Source organism: Plasmodium chabaudi, assembly GCF_900002335.3.
Source record: "Plasmodium chabaudi chabaudi strain AS genome assembly, chromosome: 4".
Taxonomy (NCBI): domain Eukaryota; phylum Apicomplexa; class Aconoidasida; order Haemosporida; family Plasmodiidae; genus Plasmodium; species Plasmodium chabaudi.
In genome coordinates this window covers 627,885-651,230 of record NC_030104.2, presented here as the reverse complement: position 1 = coordinate 651,230, position 23,346 = coordinate 627,885, and the positions used below count along the sequence as shown (strand labels likewise).

General features: G+C 23.8%; 4 protein-coding genes across 4 annotated transcripts; all 4 read right to left on the bottom strand.

The window, feature by feature from the left end:
- Positions 1 to 558: 558 nt before the first annotated feature.
- On the bottom strand, positions 559 to 7,228 carry PCHAS_0417400 (copper-transporting ATPase, putative; the record flags this gene model as incomplete). Its single annotated transcript, XM_016800041.1, has 3 exons — positions 559 to 577; positions 726 to 1,071; positions 1,207 to 7,228. The coding sequence occupies 3 exons, from the start codon at positions 7,226 to 7,228 to the stop codon at positions 559 to 561; spliced, it is 6,387 nt and encodes a 2,128-aa protein (XP_016653333.1).
- A 1,454-nt stretch (positions 7,229 to 8,682) lies between these two features.
- Positions 8,683 to 9,495, bottom strand: PCHAS_0417300 (conserved Plasmodium protein, unknown function; the record flags this gene model as incomplete). Its single annotated transcript, XM_016800040.1, has 1 exon — positions 8,683 to 9,495. The coding sequence occupies one exon, from the start codon at positions 9,493 to 9,495 to the stop codon at positions 8,683 to 8,685; it is 813 nt and encodes a 270-aa protein (XP_016653332.1).
- A 1,084-nt stretch (positions 9,496 to 10,579) lies between these two features.
- Positions 10,580 to 16,792, bottom strand: PCHAS_0417200 (nucleoporin NUP221, putative; the record flags this gene model as incomplete). Its single annotated transcript, XM_016800039.1, has 3 exons — positions 10,580 to 10,702; positions 10,817 to 11,047; positions 11,138 to 16,792. The coding sequence occupies 3 exons, from the start codon at positions 16,790 to 16,792 to the stop codon at positions 10,580 to 10,582; spliced, it is 6,009 nt and encodes a 2,002-aa protein (XP_016653331.1).
- Positions 16,793 to 19,256: 2,464 nt separating this feature from the next.
- Positions 19,257 to 22,352, bottom strand: PCHAS_0417100 (mitochondrial carrier protein, putative; the record flags this gene model as incomplete). The annotated part of the gene is made up of 1 exon (XM_736781.2): positions 19,257 to 22,352. One exon carries the CDS (start codon positions 22,350 to 22,352, stop codon positions 19,257 to 19,259), a length of 3,096 nt encoding a protein of 1,031 aa, XP_741874.2.
- Positions 22,353 to 23,346: the final 994 nt, after the last annotated feature.

The following is a 23,346-nucleotide window of genomic DNA, read 5'->3' as shown; positions in this document are numbered from 1 at the left end:
CTATGTGTGCATTATTTTCAATTATACAATTTGCATGTCTATTATTTATTTTATATAAGTTATTGCTAAGAATTCTTAACATAATTATTTTACAATATTTCATATCTATAATATTTGAACTTTTTTTTTTAAAACCAACATCTCATAAAAATTATAAAAAAGAAAAAATTAACCTTTGCTATATTAAGTTTTGTAACTCATTATGTATATATCATACAATTTTTGTACAATATAAATATATATTTTATATCTTATAGTTTTGTAAATTTTAATAAGCGGAAAATAAAATATTATGCTTTTCCTATAGTAATAGTATGCATATATTAAAAAAATATAATTCAACAAATATTTTATGCTTTATAAAAAAAGAAAACTGAATGTGTATGTATGCAAACATGCAATCTCATAAATTTGAAAAATATCATCAAATAAAAAATAACACATTCATATAAGATAAAATAGACGTTGTTAAAGCGGCATAATCTTTTCTTTATTCATTTTCTTTTTTTCATCATTCTCCTGAAATTGATTTCAATTTTAATACCACACACATCCCAATCATATATTTTTCAGAATCCTACAAATGTGGAAAAAATGTAAAACATGCAATATGTCCATATATTTTATTATATATGCAATTATGTGAAGGTAAACATGGTTATGTAAGTATACACATAGCTAATAACGATTGCTTATCATGTATATTTTTTTGAATCGCTACTTACAACTTCAAGGATAGGGATGATAATATTACAATAATTGAACTACAAAACATTAGGAATGTGAAATGGAAGGGAGAAAATACAAAATCTAAGGCATAAAAAGCTCCACTTGCCAATAAAATAAAAAATATATTAATAAAGAAAGAAAATAGAAAATTAAATTTTATAACTAGTATTGTTTTTTTGCTTATTTCAAATAGTTTTATTATAGCACTTATATCATTATCAACAATACATCCATCTGCACTGTCCATTACAATATTTGATCTTGTGCATAATGACAATCCTAAATCAGCAGTTTTCAAGGCAAAACAATCATTTATACCGTCTCCAATAATGCATACTTTTCCTGTTCGAAGAAAAAAAATGACATCAATATGTGAAGCATAAATGCGCACAATCTAGTATACTACCATAAACACATACATATACACATTCACAAACAAATATAAAAAACGATGAACTAAAACAAAATTGTAATTACCATCGTTCAAGGCTTGTATTTTCTTAACAAATTGAGCCTTCTCCATAGGCAAAGTATTTGAAGAAACATTACTTTTTGGTATTCCCAATATTTTTGAAATATATATAGCATTAGTATAATTATCACCTGTGCATACATAAATTTGTTTTTTCTCCTCTTTTAAATGATTAATTAAATCAAATGCTTGTGGTTTAATATCATCTACTAAAATGAAAAAGCCAACTATTATTCCTTCAATACCCATAAAAATCATATTATGGTTTTCATTTTTTTTACTATTCGAGTATTTATATAAAAATTGATAAGTCTTATGCACACTGCAATCACACGAATATAAATATTTTTCAAAATTTTTTATATTTAATTTTTCTTCTGAAATTTTTTCCATTTTATTACAATAAGTGTTTTTATATTTTGTATAACAATAAAATAATGTGCCTATAGTTATTGACAATTCATTTATTATACCAGTAATTCCTTGATTTTTTTCATTCTTTATATTATTAACATCAAATGCATTATTTATTAAATAATAGCTATTAATAAAAGAGTTAATAGACTCAGCATATAAATGATTACTATATTTTTCGACATTTAAACTTAGTCCTAAAAATAAATAGATCCAGTTACATATTTTCTCTTTTAAATCTTTTTCATCAGAAAAAGATAAATTATTTGAACTATTTATCATATTATTGTTTCCTATATGATTTATAACGTCTATTAGATTATTATCATAGTGATTGCCGTAATTGCTATCAAGATAGTTTCCATGATTTTCAGATTTTGAATATTTTTTATTATTGTATGATCCGGTTAAATTATATTCACTACTTGTTTCACTAGAATATGAATCATCATCCGATGAAAATTCAACAGCAGAATTATTTATAAAATGTTCTTTTAATGATTTGTCAAATGATTTATCATATTTATTACTACTATTAATATTCTTATTGTTATATTGTCTATATTTTTTTAAATTTACTAATGACATAAAATAATTTAAAAATGTTTGTTTTCCACTACAATTCAGATATGCATCATTTTCATCCCTATTTTTTTTACCACCTTCTCTTTGTCTAATCTGTTTTAATCTCATTGCTTTTCTCATTTTGTATTCATTATCATTTTCAGTTGAAAAACAATAAAATTTTACATCTTTACTTGCACAATTAAAGCTTTCTAAATAATTCAAACATTTTTTACCATCTTTCATATTTTTTCTTTGTGATGGATTTATAATCGATTTTTTTCCTTTACAATGTTTTAGAAGATTCGAAGGATCATTATCATGCATATCATATATCTCCATATATTCACCGTTTTGACAATTTGACACCTTTTCATAATCTTCTATCTTGTTATAAGCATCTGAAATACCTTTGGAACCACCCAATCCTTTAAAGAAACCAATTCCACCATCTCTATAATTACTATTATTCTCTAATACTTCGTCATTATTTGAAATAGCACCCATATTTTTAATATTTTTTGCATATTCCCAATCGATTTCTAAATTGTTTCCAGGTCTATCCTTCAATAACTGATCAATAAATGTTTCGAAATTATTTGAAATAAAAATTTTATTAACAACAGGTTTTCCAACTGTCAATGTTCCCGTTTTATCAAATATAAAATGATTACAATTAAGAAGAATTTCAAAAATATTAATATTTTTTATAATAATTCCAATATTACTGCATATATATGAGCTGATAGCTATTGACAATGGGCTAGCTAAACCTACTGCACATGGACATGCGACACATAAAACTGATAATGAAAAGTGAATCGAAAAAAACATACAAGATAAAAATCTATTTAATTTAAAATAATTCTCGTTTCTAATATTTACATATCCAAAATATGTTAAATAAAACCAAATTAAAAATATTACAATACATAATATTATAATAAATGGAATAAAGATACTAGCAATCTTATCAGCATATAATTGAAGATCTGTTTTTTTAGAATTTACTTCATCTAAAATTTTCTTAACATATTCAATATAGTTCCTTTTTGTTACATCAGAAATATATAGTATACATATACCTTCAGCACATTTAGATCCAGCATATATTTTATCGCCTTTATATTTATTTATTCCATTTGATTCACCACTTATCATACTTTCATTAATAACTGTAACATCATCATTCATTTTTATTCCATCTACTAATATTGTTTCACCTTGATAAAAAACTAATAAGTCATATTTTTGAATAAATTTTACAGGATAACTATTAATTACATAATCATTTAAATTTATTTTTTTTCCTTCTAAACATATTTTATCAATATCTTTACTTAAATCAGTAGGTTTTCCATTATCAATTGCATTGCTTGATAAATATTTTTTAAGTGTAAAACTTTTGGAGGATTTATTTTTATCACAATTCGATAAATCATTGCTAGCACTTTTCCCACCTCCTTCATTTTTATCATCTCCACAACATGTAGAACTTTCTTTCTTTATCAATTTATTTGAGCTATTTGTTTTTTCTTTTTTATTTAAATTACTATTATCTTCTTGGACTTTATCTCTTTCTTCTAAAATGTTAACATGCTTTGTTGTTTTTTCATATAGATCTTCCATTTTTTTTTTCGAAAACTGCACCAAAAAATGCTCGATTTCAAATCCTAATTTTAGTATACATATTAATAATGCAGCTGTGTCGAAATATAAAGGAATGCCATCTATGTCTATTGAAAATATTATACATGATATTAAAAGAAATAGCGAATAAAAATACGAAAATGATGAACTAATAAAAATTAAGACGTTCATATTTATTATATTATTCTTTAAATTCTTATATCCATTAATAATGAAATTATAACCAAAAAATAAATATATAATTGAGGATAATATATATATTAATAATAATCTTAATGATAGCACATTAAATATTTTTTTGTCTAAAACACCCGTAGATTTTTTATCATCAATAAATGTGTGTAACAATTTATTTAAAAGTGTATTCGACCCTGTTTTTTCTGAACCTGATTTATTTTTCCTTATTCGAGTTTTCTCCTCTTTTTCAACTTGTTCGCAATTTTTTTTATCATTATTATATATTTTTTGTTCTTCACATTTATCTGCATTACTTTCTTTATTAGAATTATTTTCATTTTTATCACTTCTAACTAATTCTACTTTGCTGTCCACATTTTTGGGTTTTGCTTTTTTCATGAAACGGGCATAGGAATTTGGTAATTTTTTTGAATTTGCAGGTTTCTTTAAATTTTTATTATCCTCCGAATCTTTCGAAGATTTATTATCTACTGTAAAATCAAACAAAAAATTTGCCTCCTCGTCAACTTCTTTTTTTAAACTATCACCATTTCCACTGTCCTTGTTTTTGTCATTTTGATTCTCTGTTTTTAAATTATCACAATTTTCAATGCCCTTATTTTTGTTATCTTGTTCTTCCTTTTTTAAACAATCAGCATGCTCACTATCTTTGTTTTTGTCATTCTGTTCCTCTGTTTTTAAACTTTCGGCATTTTCGTTGTCATTGCTTTTACAATCATGCTCCCCCTTTTTTAAATTGTCAGCATTTTCACTATCTTTGTTTTTATCATCCCGCTCTTCTTTTTTTAAACTATCAGTATTTTCAATGTTCTTATTTTTACTATCCTGGTTGTCCTTTTTTAAACTTTCGGCATTCTCATTGTCACTGCTTTTACAATTATGCTCATCCTTTTTTAAACTATCAACATTTTCATTATCATTATTTTTGTTATCATGTTCTTCTTTTTTTAAACTATTAGCATTTTCACTATCCTGCCTTTTATCACTTTGTTCCGCTGTTTTTAAACTTTCGGAATTTTCATTGTCATTGCTTTTACAATTATGGTCGTCCTTTTTTAAACTATCAGCATTTTCACTTTCCTTGCTTTTACAACCATGCTCCTCGTTTTTTAAACTATCGGCATTTTCACTGCCCCTATTTTGATCGTCATTTCTTTTCTTCTTTATATGTTTTTTTGTATTGTCCTTATCTGCACATTTCGGTGTTTTCTTTTCAACGGTCTCCTCCGATAAACCATCCTGAGCGTGTTTACCCTTCACATGATCTAACGATTTTTCCTCTTTACTTATACAATCTTCAAAATCTTTAGTATGACTGCAATTGTCTTTTTCTCCATTTAAATTATGTTTGTCACTTTTTTTTTTAAGGTCTGCATTCGAAGCTATTTCTGTTTGCTTTTTCTTAATTTTTTCTTCATCATTTTTTTGTTTTTTTTTCTTTCGAAATTCTACATTTTCATTAGAATTATTATCCAATTTATGTGAAACATCAAAAGGTATGTTTTGAGACAAACTAATATTATCTTTCTCAAAAAAATTATTATTAAATACTTTATGTTTGTTATCTAAATTATGAACATATTTGAATGTTTTAAAATAATGTTTATAATTTCCATATGCATAGAAAGTGTCCATATTCCCCATACCCATTTGATAACTATTAAGTATAATAATAATAATACTTATAACAAAACAACATAATAATTCAATTACTTTTCTAGATGCTTGTGTTTCATTATTTTTTGTACTTCTAAAATATTTTTCTTTATCTTCATCATAATATGCATCAATATTATTTTTTTTTTTTAATAATTCTAACATGCACCTAATTCCGATAATATCAGGATCATACAAAATATAAATATATTCATGTTGTATATCATATTCTACTTTTTTTACTCCTTTTACTTGGACTAACAAATTATAAGCTTTTATTATATCATCTCTATATATATATAATGTTATATCAAATAAATTATTATCATTTACATTATCATACTTATATAAATCTATCAAATCATTGTTAAATCCACTATCTTTAATTTCAGACATTATTTTGTTCACATAAAATTTTACATTATTACTATTGCTTTTAATTCCATCAGATATCCCATTATTATAATTATTCATATTTTCAGGAATATTTATTTTTAACTTTATTTTATCATCAGTAGCAAAACTATTACCGTCTATAATTAAATTTTTGTTTTTTAAAAAATTTATTATTTTATTTCCACAACTATCACATGTCATATTATATATTCTTAATTCACATATATATATATTCTCACTATTATTTATATAATTTTCATATTCATTAAAAGCTTTATTATGATTTATTCCTTTGGGTTTCACTGTATCTTCATTATATATATTTTCCGTATCATCTAATAATTTTTTATTTTCCGGTTTAATATCATCATTACTTTTTATTTTTTTATTTTTTGTTATATTTCGAAATATATTAAATACACCATACGTTTTTTTCCCTTTTTTCAAATTATCCTCATCCTTACCATTTTTTTCATTTACATTTGTATTATTTTCTGCATTTTCGTTGTATTTATTGTTACACATATTAATAATTTCACTATTGGTTTCAAGACTGTCTCTATATTTATATATAGAGCCTTGATCTATATAATTATTATTACTATCTCCATTGGGCTCATTATTTTTAGAGCATTTGTTCAAATTTAAATCATTTTTCTCTATTCCATTTCGATCAAATTCTTTATCCTCATTTACATTCGATTTATTAGCTTTATTTTTCATTTCACAACAACTTTTAATTTTATGTTTTTCGTTTTCTTCACATCCTCCTAATTCAACATAATTATCTCCACATGCTTTCGAAGATATTTCATCGGGCTGTGGGCTTATATTAGCTTGACTACTACACACATTTTCATTATTATTATTATTATAATTACCATTTACATAAAAAGTAAACCGAATAATATCATTACTGTTGCCCCCATTCCCTTCTGCATCCTCATCTTCTATAAAGTATCCATTAATACCTATGTTATTTATAGTATCAACGATTTCTAACGCATTAACTATATTATTATTGTAAATAATCGATGCTGATTTATTTGTAAAGGTAATATTCTCAACACCATCTATTTTAAGTACACCTATTTGCTTCTTCACATTTTTACTAACGTTGTTAAGTATTATTTCCTTTTTCCCCATCATGCATATATATATAATATATGTTCATACATTAATATGGCCACCAAATGTGCATCCTTCATGAATTATTATGTGGCCCCTAATACTTATGAACAATCTTTTCAACAAAATATATACACTATTTAACTATATTTTATTTTTTATACTTAAATTTTTTTTCTTTTTTTTAAATAATTTGCAGAATTTGATTGTTATATATAACATTATTTTGTCACTGAAAATGTAACATACATATGTGTACATAAATACATAATTCTGTGGAAAAAAATATGCGAATAAATATGGCTTAATAAAAACTGTTTCTAAAAATAACACATTCACAACAAATAATATTTATGCATTCTGTACATAAACAATGTGAAAAATAATTAACAATAATAAAATAAATTCTATAATGGAAATAATATATTGCCCCTTAAAACGAATAGAAATCTTAACATTTTTACATACCTTGTAAATGCATATATATTGGGCACTATAATATTATACATATATAAAATAGCATATCATGGATTCCTGCCTACCATACGGAGAAATCATTTTACCATTAAAAGGTATATTATATCAAAAAAAAAAATAAATTAAACATATACAAATTTATAAGAAACAAAATAGTATAAAAACCCGCGATTTCATTTAAATACACATTTGAAGGTAAGCAAAATCAAATAAGAATGAAAAAATGTAGGCTTGAAATATATATTTTTTTAATGCATAAACTATATAGTGCTTTTCTATAATTTACGAAGGCTTTACATTAGTAAAAGCTGGAAATGTTATACCTTACTTTTTCAACAATTCTGACATTTCATTGGGCTTACAATATTAATCTTAAAAATAGCAAGGCCCCTTTACTTTTTTATTATTACACAGATTAATGGCATCACGCATACATATGTACATCCTAGAATGTGTTTTATTCTTTTTAAATAGTAAGAATTCATATTAATCGTTGTAAAAGAAAATATTAAACTCGTTTTCCTCTAAAATAAACAAAGATATTATTTAAAAATGATGTGCATTTCATATGATACCACGTTATATAACACATGAACCAAATAGAGTTTCATTTAATGCCATTTTCATATAAGCTTCATGTGTAAAAACTGGAAAAATATAAAAATTTACTATATTAAATTAGTGGTATTAAATTCATTGGTTCGTTGTGTAGAGAGTATATATTTTTATATGATAATAGGTGTATTTCAAAATATGTTAAAAATAGAAATGTAGAAATATAACAAATATATGAAAATTATGAACATATTATTGAGTAAAATACATCCTTAAAACGTATAAATAATACATTGTTTATATAAGTACAAAAAAATAGCATTGTTTACGAAAAATAATACACGTATATATATTATTTTACACATGGGTAGTGTATTTTGCTCGTAATAATAAGTAACTTATATTATCCACATTCAATTCTATTTTTTTTATGTATCAACCAATTAAAAGGTATTCCAATTTTCTTTATGTATATTTTGATTATCAATATCAATATATTTAGTATTTAAATAGTTACTTTGTTTTTTTATGCTATATATATATTTATTATTATATGAATGAAATAAGTCTATATTTTTTTGAACCTCATTTAAAAATTCTTTTAAATAATTCTCATCAATAGGCTTTTCATAATTTATTTCTAATTTTTTTCTATATATATGGTTTTTATATATTAAACAAACACATGGGACATATCTTACATCGCAGTTATATGAGCCTTGTGGGCACACATTAACATCAAGAAAAATAAATTGTAATTTTCGATTTTTCTCAATTATGTCTTTAAACTTTTCAAATAATATAATACTAGTATTGTTCTCATAACTGCCAAAATATAATACTTGTAAATCATTCGATGAAATTATATTTTTTGAACTATTATCATTATTTATATCTTCTATATTATTTAATATGGTGTTATTTCGACTATCTGCTGATTTATTATCATACATATTTGTATTGCTATTAAACCCTTTTTGATCATCCCGAAACATATTCTTCATTTTTGAATAATCCTTGAAATATTCATTTTTTATAACTAAATTATAATATTCATCATAATTATTTATTATTTTCAAGTTGTTGTAATATATGTCATTTAATTTGTACATATTATGGATATGTTTGATATCTGGGTTTGCACACACAGTTTTACTAGTATTGTAATTTCTGTATAAGCCCCCTATATTCCCAATTTTTATATTCCCATTATTTAATTTTAATACTTTTCTTAAATTTTGCATTTTAATATACATATTTATTGTATATATATACCATATCCTTATTTTCGTTCTTCCTTTTACCCCTTTAATTCAATTTGCGCTCATAATAAGGCTGAAATGTTAACCAATAAATAAAAGGTAAAAAGTAAATAATATAACAAATAATATCAAGAAATAATTCAATTTATAAATATTTCCGTATTTACATTTTCCACAAAAAAGCTTTTATTTATTTCTTACATTCATATACTCCTGTATTTAATTTTTATATTATGCTATAAAAACGAACATAATTATAGTACCACATGTATCCTTTCTTAAATATGCAATAAATATGTTTACACTGTGTAAGCTTATTATATGTAATATATTTTTTATTAACAAAATGCAAATAAAATATTGAAGATAGTTAAAATAATTCAATTTATTTGTGTTACAAAAAATTTTTATGGAATTAAACAGGAGCTTGATATTTTCTCTAATTATTCATAACACTAATAATATATGCATGTGCTTATCATTTTATTATATCCTTGAAAAAATATTGTGCATATATTTTTATGTACTACTAAATTGTTTAATCATTTTTTTAAGAACATTGAAAAGGTTAACTTATTATTGAGACTTATAAAATTTTATTATTCTCTTACATTTCTAAGAGCAATTAACTACACATATGATATGGCTTCTTATTATAATCGGGAATACACTGTTGTGTAGTCATATCAATAATCACATGAAAATAAAGATTTCATAATCCCTTGAAAATAGGGCATAGTACATATATTTTTATTTTATTTTATTTTATTTATTTTTAAAACAATATGTTAAAACATGTTTTTCCAAAATATTAAGGTTTATACTCCATAAAACATATAAATATTTTCAACGCATTTGAGATATACATAAAAAGTAGTGTGTGCATTTTGCTAACATAAATATAAATTAAACAGAACTTATGATGCACATTTATTTGTAATTGCAGTTGTATGTATATGTAAATAATACCCGCCTTAATACGGTTTGTTTACTATTATATATATCAACAAATTACGAACGACATAGAACAAATTTTAAAAATACAAACATTCAAAAAAATGACAAATGGATATCCATATTAAAAGGTTAAGGATCCTAAATAGTTTATACTCTCAACAACTTGGCCATCTAACTTGTCTTTAATAGGCAACAAAAATTTAACAACTGAACGAATCATTGACTGGTCAACCAATTCACTTATCTGTAAAAGGAAAGGGGAAAAAATTAAACACCGCAAAAAGATAATCACAATATATTTCACCACTAAAAACATTCACTATGTGCAGCATATGTAATTTTCATAATTTGGGCTTACCTTGTAATTTTTTTTGCATAGTTCTCTTAATGTTACTAAAAAGTTCGACGATAAGTCAATGTTATAATAATCTGCAGTTGAAAGTTTTTCTAGCATGTTATCAGGTATTAAAGCTAATGAAAAAATAGCAAAAGCTTCTTCAAACATTTTCTTTTTCATAAATAAGATGCATAAAACTAAGTATGATTTTTGTTCGATTGACTCAAGCTTGACATTTGAAGGCCACATATTCTGAAAAAAAAAAAAAAGTAATGTAAAAAATTAGTACGATTTATTTGATAAAATTGGGATACATAAAATAAAAACATAATCAATACTAACCTTAGCCAAATGGTAAAATCGAAAAGCACACTTTCGAATATATCCATATTCTTTCTCGTTATTAAAATAGTAGTATATAAGCTCATCGTTGTATATTCTTAATAAAGAATTTATGGCACTTTGTTCATCATTTAATATATAATAACATATAAATGATACTATATAATTTTTTCTTTGATTTGCAAAATATGCTAGTATTGAATAGAATTGAGATATTTTATACAAAATCGATGAATGGACATTTATGATCGAATTATCTAAAGATATATTATTCAATGTGTTAATATTTTTATTTTGAACGAATTTGAAATTTCTGCATTTATATTGATATTCATTATCAATCTCTTTTCTAACTTTTCTTAAAATATTACTATTATAAAACTTTTTTTTATATAATACATAATACATCAAAAAAAAACATTTTATATTTCTTCGGCTTTTTACTTTATTTTTAAATAAAAATAAAAAATCATGTAATTTTCCATAAAATATATTTCCATCATTATTAATATGTCCTATTATTGATTCATTTAATAATATTCCTTGATTTTCTTGTACTATACTTTTTAATAATTTAATACTTATATTTGTTTTTAAATTTAATAAATATGTAGCTTTTAATAATATATTTATATTATTATTTCGAAGTAAGAAATAATCAAATGGTATATCTGTATTGTTCATACTTAATAATATTAAATTCATATTGTCTGAATCTGTTGGAACATTATCATTAATATCTTTTGAATTATAAAGAATTGTATTATTATCATTTTTCAATTTTAAAAATCCTAAGGTTTTTATTTTTATATTATTTAATTTACTATTTTCAAAAACATTATTTTTGTGTAAGAATATTGTTAATACCAATAATATCCTTTGAATATTATTTGATATACATGATAAAAATCCAACTGTTACATATATATTTCCTACTAGTAATAAATAATAAAATAGTTTTATATATAATAAAAAATTTGTTCTTAAAACTTTAAATACACTACTTTTCACTTTTTCTGATATTTTCCCATCAACAATAATAAAATTATTTATAACATCATCAACACGTAATTTTGAACACACTGAAAAATATTCTCTATTCTCATTTATAATACAATTTGAAATCGAAATAAATAATTCTTCTATTTTACTATTTATCATATCTCGTTTATGTTTTGTATCATTTAAAAATGCATTATTATCATCGTCATAATTATAATAACTTAAACTAGTGTCAAGGATATCAAAATTTTCTTGAAATTTACTACCATAAAGATCAAAATTTTTTGATAAAAATAAACTCAATTCAATCCATATACTTGTTTCAATATTACAGTATTCAAAATTGTAGCTATACTTATTAGTTATACCTAACATTTCAGTATTAGTTGTACTCATATTTTCTCTGTTAAGTTTTTCAATTTCTTCGTTTATTTCCATAGTTTCAAATGGTTCATCTTCTTCATTTTTTGATTTTTTAGACTTGTTTAACATATTTGTAAAGACATCTAAAAAAGAACCTTTACTCTCATTTCCTTTACTTTTTCCTCCCTTATTATTATTAGCACTATTACTACCTCGATCAATATTATTATTTTCTCCTTCACTATCATAATTATCTTCGTTACCACTATTTCTATCACTATTATTATCAACATAATTACTATTTCTTTTCTTTTTCTGTACATAATAAAATATATTTTTCATTTCAATTTTCTTTTCTCTGTTTGTATACATATTTCCTTTCTTGTAAAATATATCCGAAAATAATATACACAACAAATCATATGCATATATATTATTTGAACATATATAAAGAATCGAATGAAAAAAATTAATTAAATTAGACATATGAATTTTTTTCTTAAAAATGTCACTACAATCTATATCTATTTTCATATTTTCAAATATACTTATTTCATTATTCTGGTTATATATTAATAATAATATTCTTATTAATAATATAATAAAATCATTTAAATAACTATCAATATTTAAATTTTTGATAAACTCATCATTCTTTATTATCTGTATTAAACCAATATAATTACCACATCGAAACATAATATTAACAAGATAAAAAAAGAAATGGATTGTACAATTTTCTTTGTCCATTTCATTTTTATAAAAGTTATCATAACAATATGAAAATATTTCATTTGATTTAGTATCAACAAAATATTCATCTATCTGATTTAAATCTTTTGATAAATAGTTACTTATCTCTAGTTTATAAAATTTGTCATGTAAATGCTGTAATGTACCAAATAAATAATTTAATAATAAATTCTCATATGTATAACTACTTCCAGAATTTGCATTATTTTTATTATTTGCATCACCATTCTCATAATATTCATCCTTTTCTTTTTTTTTCATATTCTCTTTAGTTATACTTAAATTCATATTTAATAAACTATTTAATATATCTTTTAATATCTGCTTATATATAGAATCGATATCTAAAACAGAGTTGCTAGCACTAATCGGTATTGAATTTCCACTAACTCCACCACTACTACTATTTCCTATCCCTTCTCTATTCAATCCACTGTAATTATCATGATGCTTATTTATTTGAGATTTTAAAAAGTAGCTCTTATAATTCATATAATAATGATCATTGATTTCAACAAAATTTCGAGGCAAAATACTTTTATCTGAATTGCTAATAAACATCTTAGAATAATTTAAGTTCGTATTACTTAATAATAAATAGTAAAAACTTTTAAAAGGTATAAAATCTATCTTATACGAATTTATATTATATAACCATATCAAAATTTGAAATTCATGTTGATCTAAATCTAATACATTACTTTTTATAATCTTCTGATTTTTTTTCTGTTTAAAATTAACCAAATAATCAACAAAGTTCTTAAAAATGTTACTTTTAAAATTATCCCACATTAAAGAATCATGATCATTTAGTAAAGAAAATGTTGTTTTTTGAATATCATTTATATTATCATTTATTATTAAATTTATATAATTATAAAATGTACCATCTTGACTTTTTATTAAATTTATTTCATCATTACTAATATCATTTTCATCATCATATGCCTTATTAAATATGTCTTCCTTTTTTTTACTAATTACTACATCATCATCAAATTTTGTTGTTTTAGCCTGACTTTCACTACTTTCTTTATTTATATTCAACTTATTTGTTAACAAATCATTACTTTTATCTTTACTGCCTACTGTTAATAAGTTGCTTTGCATACTTCCTTGATTTCCACCTATTAAATTCTTATCGCCTAAAAATGATATTCCTGTCTGGTTCATACTAGAACCACTACTTAATAAATTACCACCTAAACTAGTATTACTTAATGCATTAGTATTACTACTTAAATTTGTAGTAGTACTACCAATTCCAATTGTTGGTGAAGCTGTTGTGCCAGCACCTAGCGTACTAGTACTTCCTATACCCCCAGTTAAACCACCTAATAAGTTTGTACTTCCAGTAGTAGTACTACCAAGATTTGTACCTAATCCACTACTTGTCGTTGTATTCAAACTTGGGCTTAATAATCCGCCTCCTAAATTTGTTCCCAAACTTAAATTTGTGCTACTTTGTCCTGAAGCAGTAGTTGTTGCACCAAGACTAAAACCTGGTTTAGATCCAAACAAATTTTTGTTATCACCTAAAGACATTGTATTTGTATTCGAAGTTGAACTTAAGCCACCAAATAAATTACTGCTACCAGTGCTACTAGAAATACCACCAGTTGTACCACCTGTAGTATTAGTAAGACCGGACATGCCTAAACCAGTATTTGTTGTTGTTCCTCCTATACCACCACTTGATAATCCTAATCCACCTCCTAACCCAGTTGTGGTACTTGTGCCCGATCCTAAGGCTGGAGTTGATGATATTCCTGAAGCTCCAAGCCCAGTATTTCCAAATGTACTACCCATTGTACTGCTTTGATTAGTATTTGTTCCTCCAAACATATTACCAAATTTATTTTGATTCATTCCCATGGATGATCCAAAAACATTACTACCCATACCTTGATTTTGTGTTTGTGTACTACCAAATATATTACCAGTAGTAGCACTACTACTTGTAGTCGTACCAGCTGGTTGGGTTGCTGATGACAATGACCCAAATATGTTACTACTTGGTTTGCTTTGATTCATTCCTGAAGCAGCATTATTATTTCCAAATAAATTACTTGTTCCAGTATTTGCAGTAGTATTTGCTGACATACCTCCAAAAAGATTGCTACCTGTACTCATAGGTTTTAATTGATTTCCTGACATTCCACCAAATAAACTATTACTAGTATTCCCTGCATTTTGAGCATTTTGATTTGTTGATTGTAAATTACCAAATACTCCGCCTAATTTATTTTGACCCATAGCTGAAGTACCTCCAAATAAATTATTTGTCGTATTAGTAGTGCTTGTACCGGTATTGGACATACCAGAAAATAATGTACTTCCTCTATTTTGATTCAATCCAGAAGCAGAACTACCAAATATGCTACTATTCGTAGTAGTACCTGCAGCTCCTTGATTTTGGCTTTGTAAATTTCCTAAAAGCCCACCAGGCTTGTTTTGATTCATACCAGAACCCATACCACCAAACATACTACTACCAGTAGTCCCTTGATTTGACCCTTGTAAATTTCCGAAAAAAACACTAGATTTATTTTGATTCATTCCAGAAGCTGTATTATTACTAGTATTTCCAAACATGCTACTACCAGTAGTCCCTTGATTTGAACCTTGTAAATTTCCAAAAAAGCCACCAGGTTTATTTTGATTCATTCCTGAAGCAGCATTGTTATTTCCAAATAAATTACTTGTTCCAGTATTTGTATTAGTATTTCCTGACATACCTCCAAAAAGATTGCTACCTGTACTCATAGGTTTTAATTGGTTTCCTGACATTCCACCAAATAAACTATTATTAGCATTCCCTGCATTTTGAGCATTTTGATCTGCTGATTGTAAATTACCAAATACTCCACCTAATTTATTTTGGCCCATAGCTGAAGTACTTCCAAATATACTACTTGATGATACTTGATTTGTATTTCCAGATGTACCAAATAATCCGGTACCTTTATTTTGATTGGCTCCAGATGATAAGCCACTATACATACCTCCTGTATTTGTTTGAGATGATAAATTACCAAATAAATTGCCACCTGATGAGCTTTGGTTGTTTTGCTGTAAGCCTCCAAAAAGCCCTTTATTACTTAAATTGCCTCCTTGTGTATTATTTAAATTCGAACCGCTATCAAACATATTTTTCATATTTAAATTACTTTGATTACTTGTATTCATAAATAAACTATTCCTACCCATACCTCCTCCGCTTTGCATACTATTAGTATTCATACCTGATCCACCAAATAAATTCTTATTACCTAAATTAGATTGATTATTCATATTATCATATATACTTTTATTTGCATCTAATCCCCCTGTATTTCCTCCCATACTAAATAAATTCTTATTTACCATCATATTGTTTTGCTGCTGTGGCTTTGATCCCCCAAATAAATTGGAGGTGTTTGTATTTGTTAAGCCAGATTGATTTCCTGCATTTCCAAATAAACCTTTATTTAAATTATTCCCTTGGTTATTGTATGACCCAAAAACATTATTTGATGATGAGTTTTGCATATACATATTTCACAATGTGTAATAGCATTAATATTGTAAAGTGCGTATATATATGTATATATTTGTTTGTTTCCACACTTCAAATTCGCACTGATAAATTTTTCTGAATAAAGCGTCTCTACTACTATTATGCTTGTTACATAAATTTTTCATTATAAAAAATCTTCCACTATCTTAATGCATATGTATACATATAATAAGTATGCATATGCATATGATTCAAATGCTTAAATTTCTATTTTTTTATTTCAATATTTTATACTCTCAAAATTAATATTAATAAGACGTATATACTTACGGTGTAAATATATACGTGTATATTATGTCACTTCGGCAAATCATGTGAATTTTATATAATTTTTTTTACTCAAAAAAACTATAATATTTTCAGTTTAGCATAATATTAATAAGGTATACTATGTATATAAAGTAAAATCAAGAAAAACAAAGTGAAAAATAATAAAAATTTCAATGTGTGTAGCACCTTCACATTTAATATACTTTGTTTTTTTATATAAATAATAATAATTCAAGTTAAATCATTAGGGATATCTCTCCTCGTCATTTATCTTGTCAAATAATACACACTATTTTGCGCTTCCAAAAAAAACAATTTATTTTCTAAATCTTATGTTTATTAAAATATATATACTATTTAATAAAATGATGCTCGTATTTAACTTATTTATTTTTCTTATCTATTCAAAATATATGTGTACATTATATATATTCATATTTTCCCCGATCTTCCTTATACAAGGCTTAATTAATATCATTTACATATTTTTCCGTGATATAAATATTTTCAAATCCTTAATTATTGATATTTTGCTTTAATAAAAAAGGAAAAATATATCTAGCTTTTTTTTATATGTTAAATAATATTTTATACAAAAAAATATAAATAAATGAATAAGTAAAAATACTAATAAACTTGTAATGAAGAATACCAGAATTTTCAATACACAAAACATATAAATATTTTATATATAGGGAAATATATATATAATTTTTTTTAATTAAAAATAAATATTGAAAAAATAATTATATAAAATATTATAAATAATCTTATAAAAAAATATAAAATAAATACAAAAAAAAATGAATATATACAAAGGGAAATCATAATATTAAATCATTGCAATTCAAGCGTATCCGTATATATATATTAACAGTATGAAGAATGTCTCAAAGCATATATTAAAATATAGGGACAATCTTTCCCATGATATTTAAAGTATACATATATATATTATTTATTTACAAACTTAATAACAAATGAAAATGCAACATCCTTTATATTAATATGCATATTATTTCTTTGGAATAATTAAACCCATTTTTAATTAAATAAATAAGTCTTGTTATAATTAAAAATAATGAAATTTATAAAGTTGACAATAAATCTATAATATATAAAATATAAACCATTAAATAAGCAAATACTATCTAAACCCAAAAATGAAAATAGATATTTTATGCCATTATTTTTGTTCATATATTATTATTTTGTTTTTTCACCTTTTTTAAATAAACTATTTGTAAAATTCACAATAAAATAATGAAAAAAGGCATTATATAAATTGTTACTGTTGTCCTAACATAAACATACAAATTTATTTAGTAAGGTAATTCAATTTGCTTTATAACCATCCTATATAAATCCACATTTGGAATATGAAGCTTGTATGTTTATTTTTTCTGATTTAATATAAATTATATTACAAGCAGAATGTAATTATTTGTTTATTTCATATACATACCTATTTGAAACCCAACAGTCCATCCCACCATAAATTATACAATTACAAATCATCTCTCAATTTTACAAAAAAAATGTTCACCCATTTCCACTTTCTATAATCCTTTTTGTGGATATCCCCTCAAAAGAATTATTAAAAACAAATAAATCGCTATAATTTATTAGATTTATATTACAATAAAAAATTAAATATTATTTCTTATCAACAATTTCATTATAAAAATTATTATTAATAATATAGCTATTTTAATTATTTTTTAATTTTTTTTTTTTTCCTAAGTTTAGCCAAATGGCTAGCTAATTTGTACATTAAATTTAGTAAACTCAAAAAACAGAAAAAAAGTTGTCATAAATATGGAAAATTTGTTCTAGAACAATATGCAATTTTGGAATAAATGTATATGAACATATACGAGCATAGACATAATATATTATAGCACACACATATGTGTAAAATATAAAAAAATATAAAACGAATAAATGAAACAATATAGACATAAACATATAGTAATATTTGAAAGACACATTGGCATATTTCAGCCCTTTCGTATTTGTAAATCAAAATTATTTCCATAAAAAAAATTAATAGAGTAATATGAACACATCTATGGAATATAAACAAATAAGGATTATTTACATATTAGCTATATTTATATATACGTATTATAAATACGCATGACCCACATTTTCAGAGAAACCACATATAATTTATGCATCGTTAAAATTCACTTTGAAAAATTGCTTCATTGTTTCATAAGTTCCCCATGATATTGCTGACGCTGGTATGCATAAAGCCATTCTTGCCATCGAACCTTTGAAAAAAGAACGACAACCTTCTTTATAATATATATTTGAAACTATCTTAAAAAAATTGAAACTTTTGGAATTAAAGCATTCTGTTTGTATTCTTGTTTTTACTACATCTAATGGATTCGTTGCAACTGCTGCTATACCTCCTCCAATACCCGCACATACAAAATAGGATGTTATATGATTAAAATATTTACTAAAAAATTCATTTTTGTTATAATTAGAGGCATACACATTTTTTAATTCCATATTATTGTTATTATTAAAATATTCTCTTTGATAACTTAACGAATTATTCATTTTATTGATACCATTTTTATAATTATTATAATTTTCTGAATAATTATTCGATTCCTTTTCTGATTTATTAGTAAACCCTTTAAATGAATCATTCCCATTGCTCTCACAAAGATATGCTCCACCATGCCCATCCATATATCCACCCTCATCATTCACATTTTTTAAATTACTTATTAATCCAATTCCTTGATCTATTTTTTCAGTATTTGTATTTTTTTTTTTTTCAAAAATATTATTATTTTTCTTCGTCCCATTTATCCCATTTGCATATTCAAAATAATGCTTCTTCATTTTTTCGTTAACACATATCATAATAATTTGATAAGGTATATTCATAAGTAATGTTATTGGCAAACTTAAATATAAACTTCTTATACCATTTTCTTTCATTAGTTTTATTGAATCAAGTGAACTTTTATTTATTCCCAATTGCATTCGTTGTTTTATTGTATCAATAGGTGCAATAATTACATCATGGGCAATTGTGGCAAGAAATCCACAAATAGCTATACTAAAATAATTAAGATCATTTAATTTATATTCAACTTTGGTTATTTTATCACCATTCCCATTATTTCCAATATCATTTTTCATTACCTTTATAGGACTATTATCTGCATTCATATTTGCAAAATATTTCTTAGAATATTCAAATGTAGAAAAGTATAATGCATGTGCAGGTATACATCCCAACACTACAACATTAACACCTTTATATAAATTTGAAACATTATTTTTTATCAATCCACTGTTTTGAGATGTTGATATATTTATTTTGTTCATATTTTTACCATAAAATATATTTTTTACAAAATTCATATTTTTTAAATTGTTATCAAATGCGTTATAAATCGAATTAATATTATGGCAATTTTTGTGATAATTTCGTACATTAGACAAATATATTTTTTTATCATGTTTATTATGTTTATAATTTTTTGTGGCATAACATATATTATTAAATAACATTTTATTACTATTTCTTAATATAGAAAAATTATTTAAATTGTTTTTTCGTATCTGATCATTAACTGAGAATAAAGAAAATCCACTTCTTATACCTTCCGAATTTTTTATAAATCCATTTTTTTTTTGTGCTTGTTTTATTTTAAAAAAACTATTTTTAATTACATGTGCAAATAAATTAAGTGCGCCTTTGTCATTATTTTTGTGAAAATTCAAAATATTAAAAAAATAGTTTCCACCTGTTTTATCAATACTTGGCTTAAATGGGGTTCTACAAAAGCTATTGAAATGTGAATTAGTATAAATTCCAGACGAACTATTATTACTGCCACACCATTTAACCAGCGTATCTTTAAGCATATTCATTTCTTTATTTATATAACCATTGTTGTATATAAAATTACGCACTGGAAAATTAAATGATTTTTTTCCCTTCTCTATATCAAAATTGTTTGCACTACCACTATTTGGCAAGCACTTAGTAATCACATTATTAATCGAATTTTTAAAAACATTTACATTTATCATATTTTTAGTATTTTTAATGCCGTCAATTCTATGAGAAAATTGTGACAATTTATTTTCTGTTGTTCTTTTTAATTGGCTAACATATATGCCTCGACTATTTAATTTCATTCCGTTTTTATTCTTTTCAATATTTTTTATAAGGTGTATTCTATTTCTATTTAAAAAATTCAAGCCATTTCTTTTACATTCATTTTTGCGCATTTGGTTTCTTTTTATAATATATTTCCATGGTATCTTTTTGTATTTGATGAATTTTAATTCTTTATTATTATTAACAGAATGGATGGATAGTAATTTTTTTATTCCTTTATTTCGAATATAATTTTTATTTATATTATAATCTCCAATTTTACCACTATCTAATGTTTCATTATTTGTAAACGATTTGAAACTTTTCTTACTCTTGTTCATAAACTGGTTTGAAGATCCATTTTTTTCTTCAATCAAACTTCCACAGTATTTACTACAGTCATACTTTTCAATATTATTTATCAACAATTTTATTTTTTTGTTTTTACCACAATATGCAGATGGTAATTTATTAAGAGGATTTTTATGCTTATGTTCAGTAATGCCCATTTTGTTATTATTTTCACAATATATACTAAAACTTTTACTGTTATTATTCATTATTTTATTTAAATAAATATTTGTTTTAAATTTTTTATTCATCAAACAGGATGTCATCTTCTCTTCTCTAATTTGTAGATTGTTAAAGCCATTATTAATATCTATTTTTTTTCTGATTTTTACTTTGTTAAATGTGTTGATATCTCTAGCATGTTTCTTATTAAAATTTCCAAATGCTTTCATATTATAAATGGCATTATAATTACATGATGTATTATATATACAATTGTTACAACCCATTGAGGAACTGCAAAATTTTCTTTTGTCAGTATACATAATGTTATTACCATTAGCTTCCTTCAAATTTATCTTATTATTATTTTCACCATTATATATATTACATGTTTCAAAACAACTTTTATCTTTCACACAACCATTTGTTTGAATATACGTTTTAAGAGTATCTAGTGGATACATAAATACGTGTTCCATAATCCCTGCAATGCTACCACAAAAAATGTGTTGCCATAATGGAATATCACCTTTATATTCTTCCCATTCTTCCCAAATAAAATCAAATGCCTCTACTTCAATATCATCCAACGCATCGTTAACTTGCAATTTGCTCATATTTGCATTTGAATTAAATTTCTCTTTATTTTTTTTTGCATACCTACAATATTTATATATCGATATAAAACTATGTATGATTTAAACAATATACATATACCATTATTTTTATTTTTTCAATTTCTTCTTCTATAATTTATATTTATTCATCTCTGATTTTTTACATATTTTATAATATAATAATAAATATATTATTATATCCTTTTTTAAATTCTTTATGATGTTATTTCTTTCCTTCTATTTAATATTGTATACAAAATCGAGGTAAAGAAAACACAAAAAAAGTAATCAATTCCTCAATATGAATACCTCAAAAAGCAAACAAATAATATTCATATATGTTTATCATGTTGATATTAGAACAAAATTGGTATATTTAGTTTATTTTCAAAAACTTTATTGAGATAAATATAAAATATATCATATATATATCCATATGCCCTTCTCAAATAACATTATAAATTATTTCGCCATCATTTTTTTTATATAAAAATGAAAATGAAAATTAAAGATAGCAAACAAATGAATTTTCTAAATGTATGCATTTAAATGGCAATTCAAAACAACAATGGGAAAAAAAAAACGTCGTCTATTTATCTATACATTTACATACTATTTATACGGATTGCATAAATATTTCATATATTATTTTTTTTTTTCAATTTATATAATGATATAAATATGTATAAAAAAAAAATAAAACTGAAAATATTTTTATTTCAATTTTACGATTAATAATTAACAAAAATTATACCCCCAAAAATAAATATAAATATATCCAAGTATTATATATATTATTATATATGCAATATATACTGATATTCACGGAGGGTCTTACCATAATAAAATCCAAGCGCTCTTATAATACACATATAAGAAATTACAGCATATATATACGCTTTTATTTATGTAATAAAACAATTTAATATATTTATACTCATAAATATTTTCATATATAAAGTAAAAATATTAAGCTGGTGATTAAGCATTATCT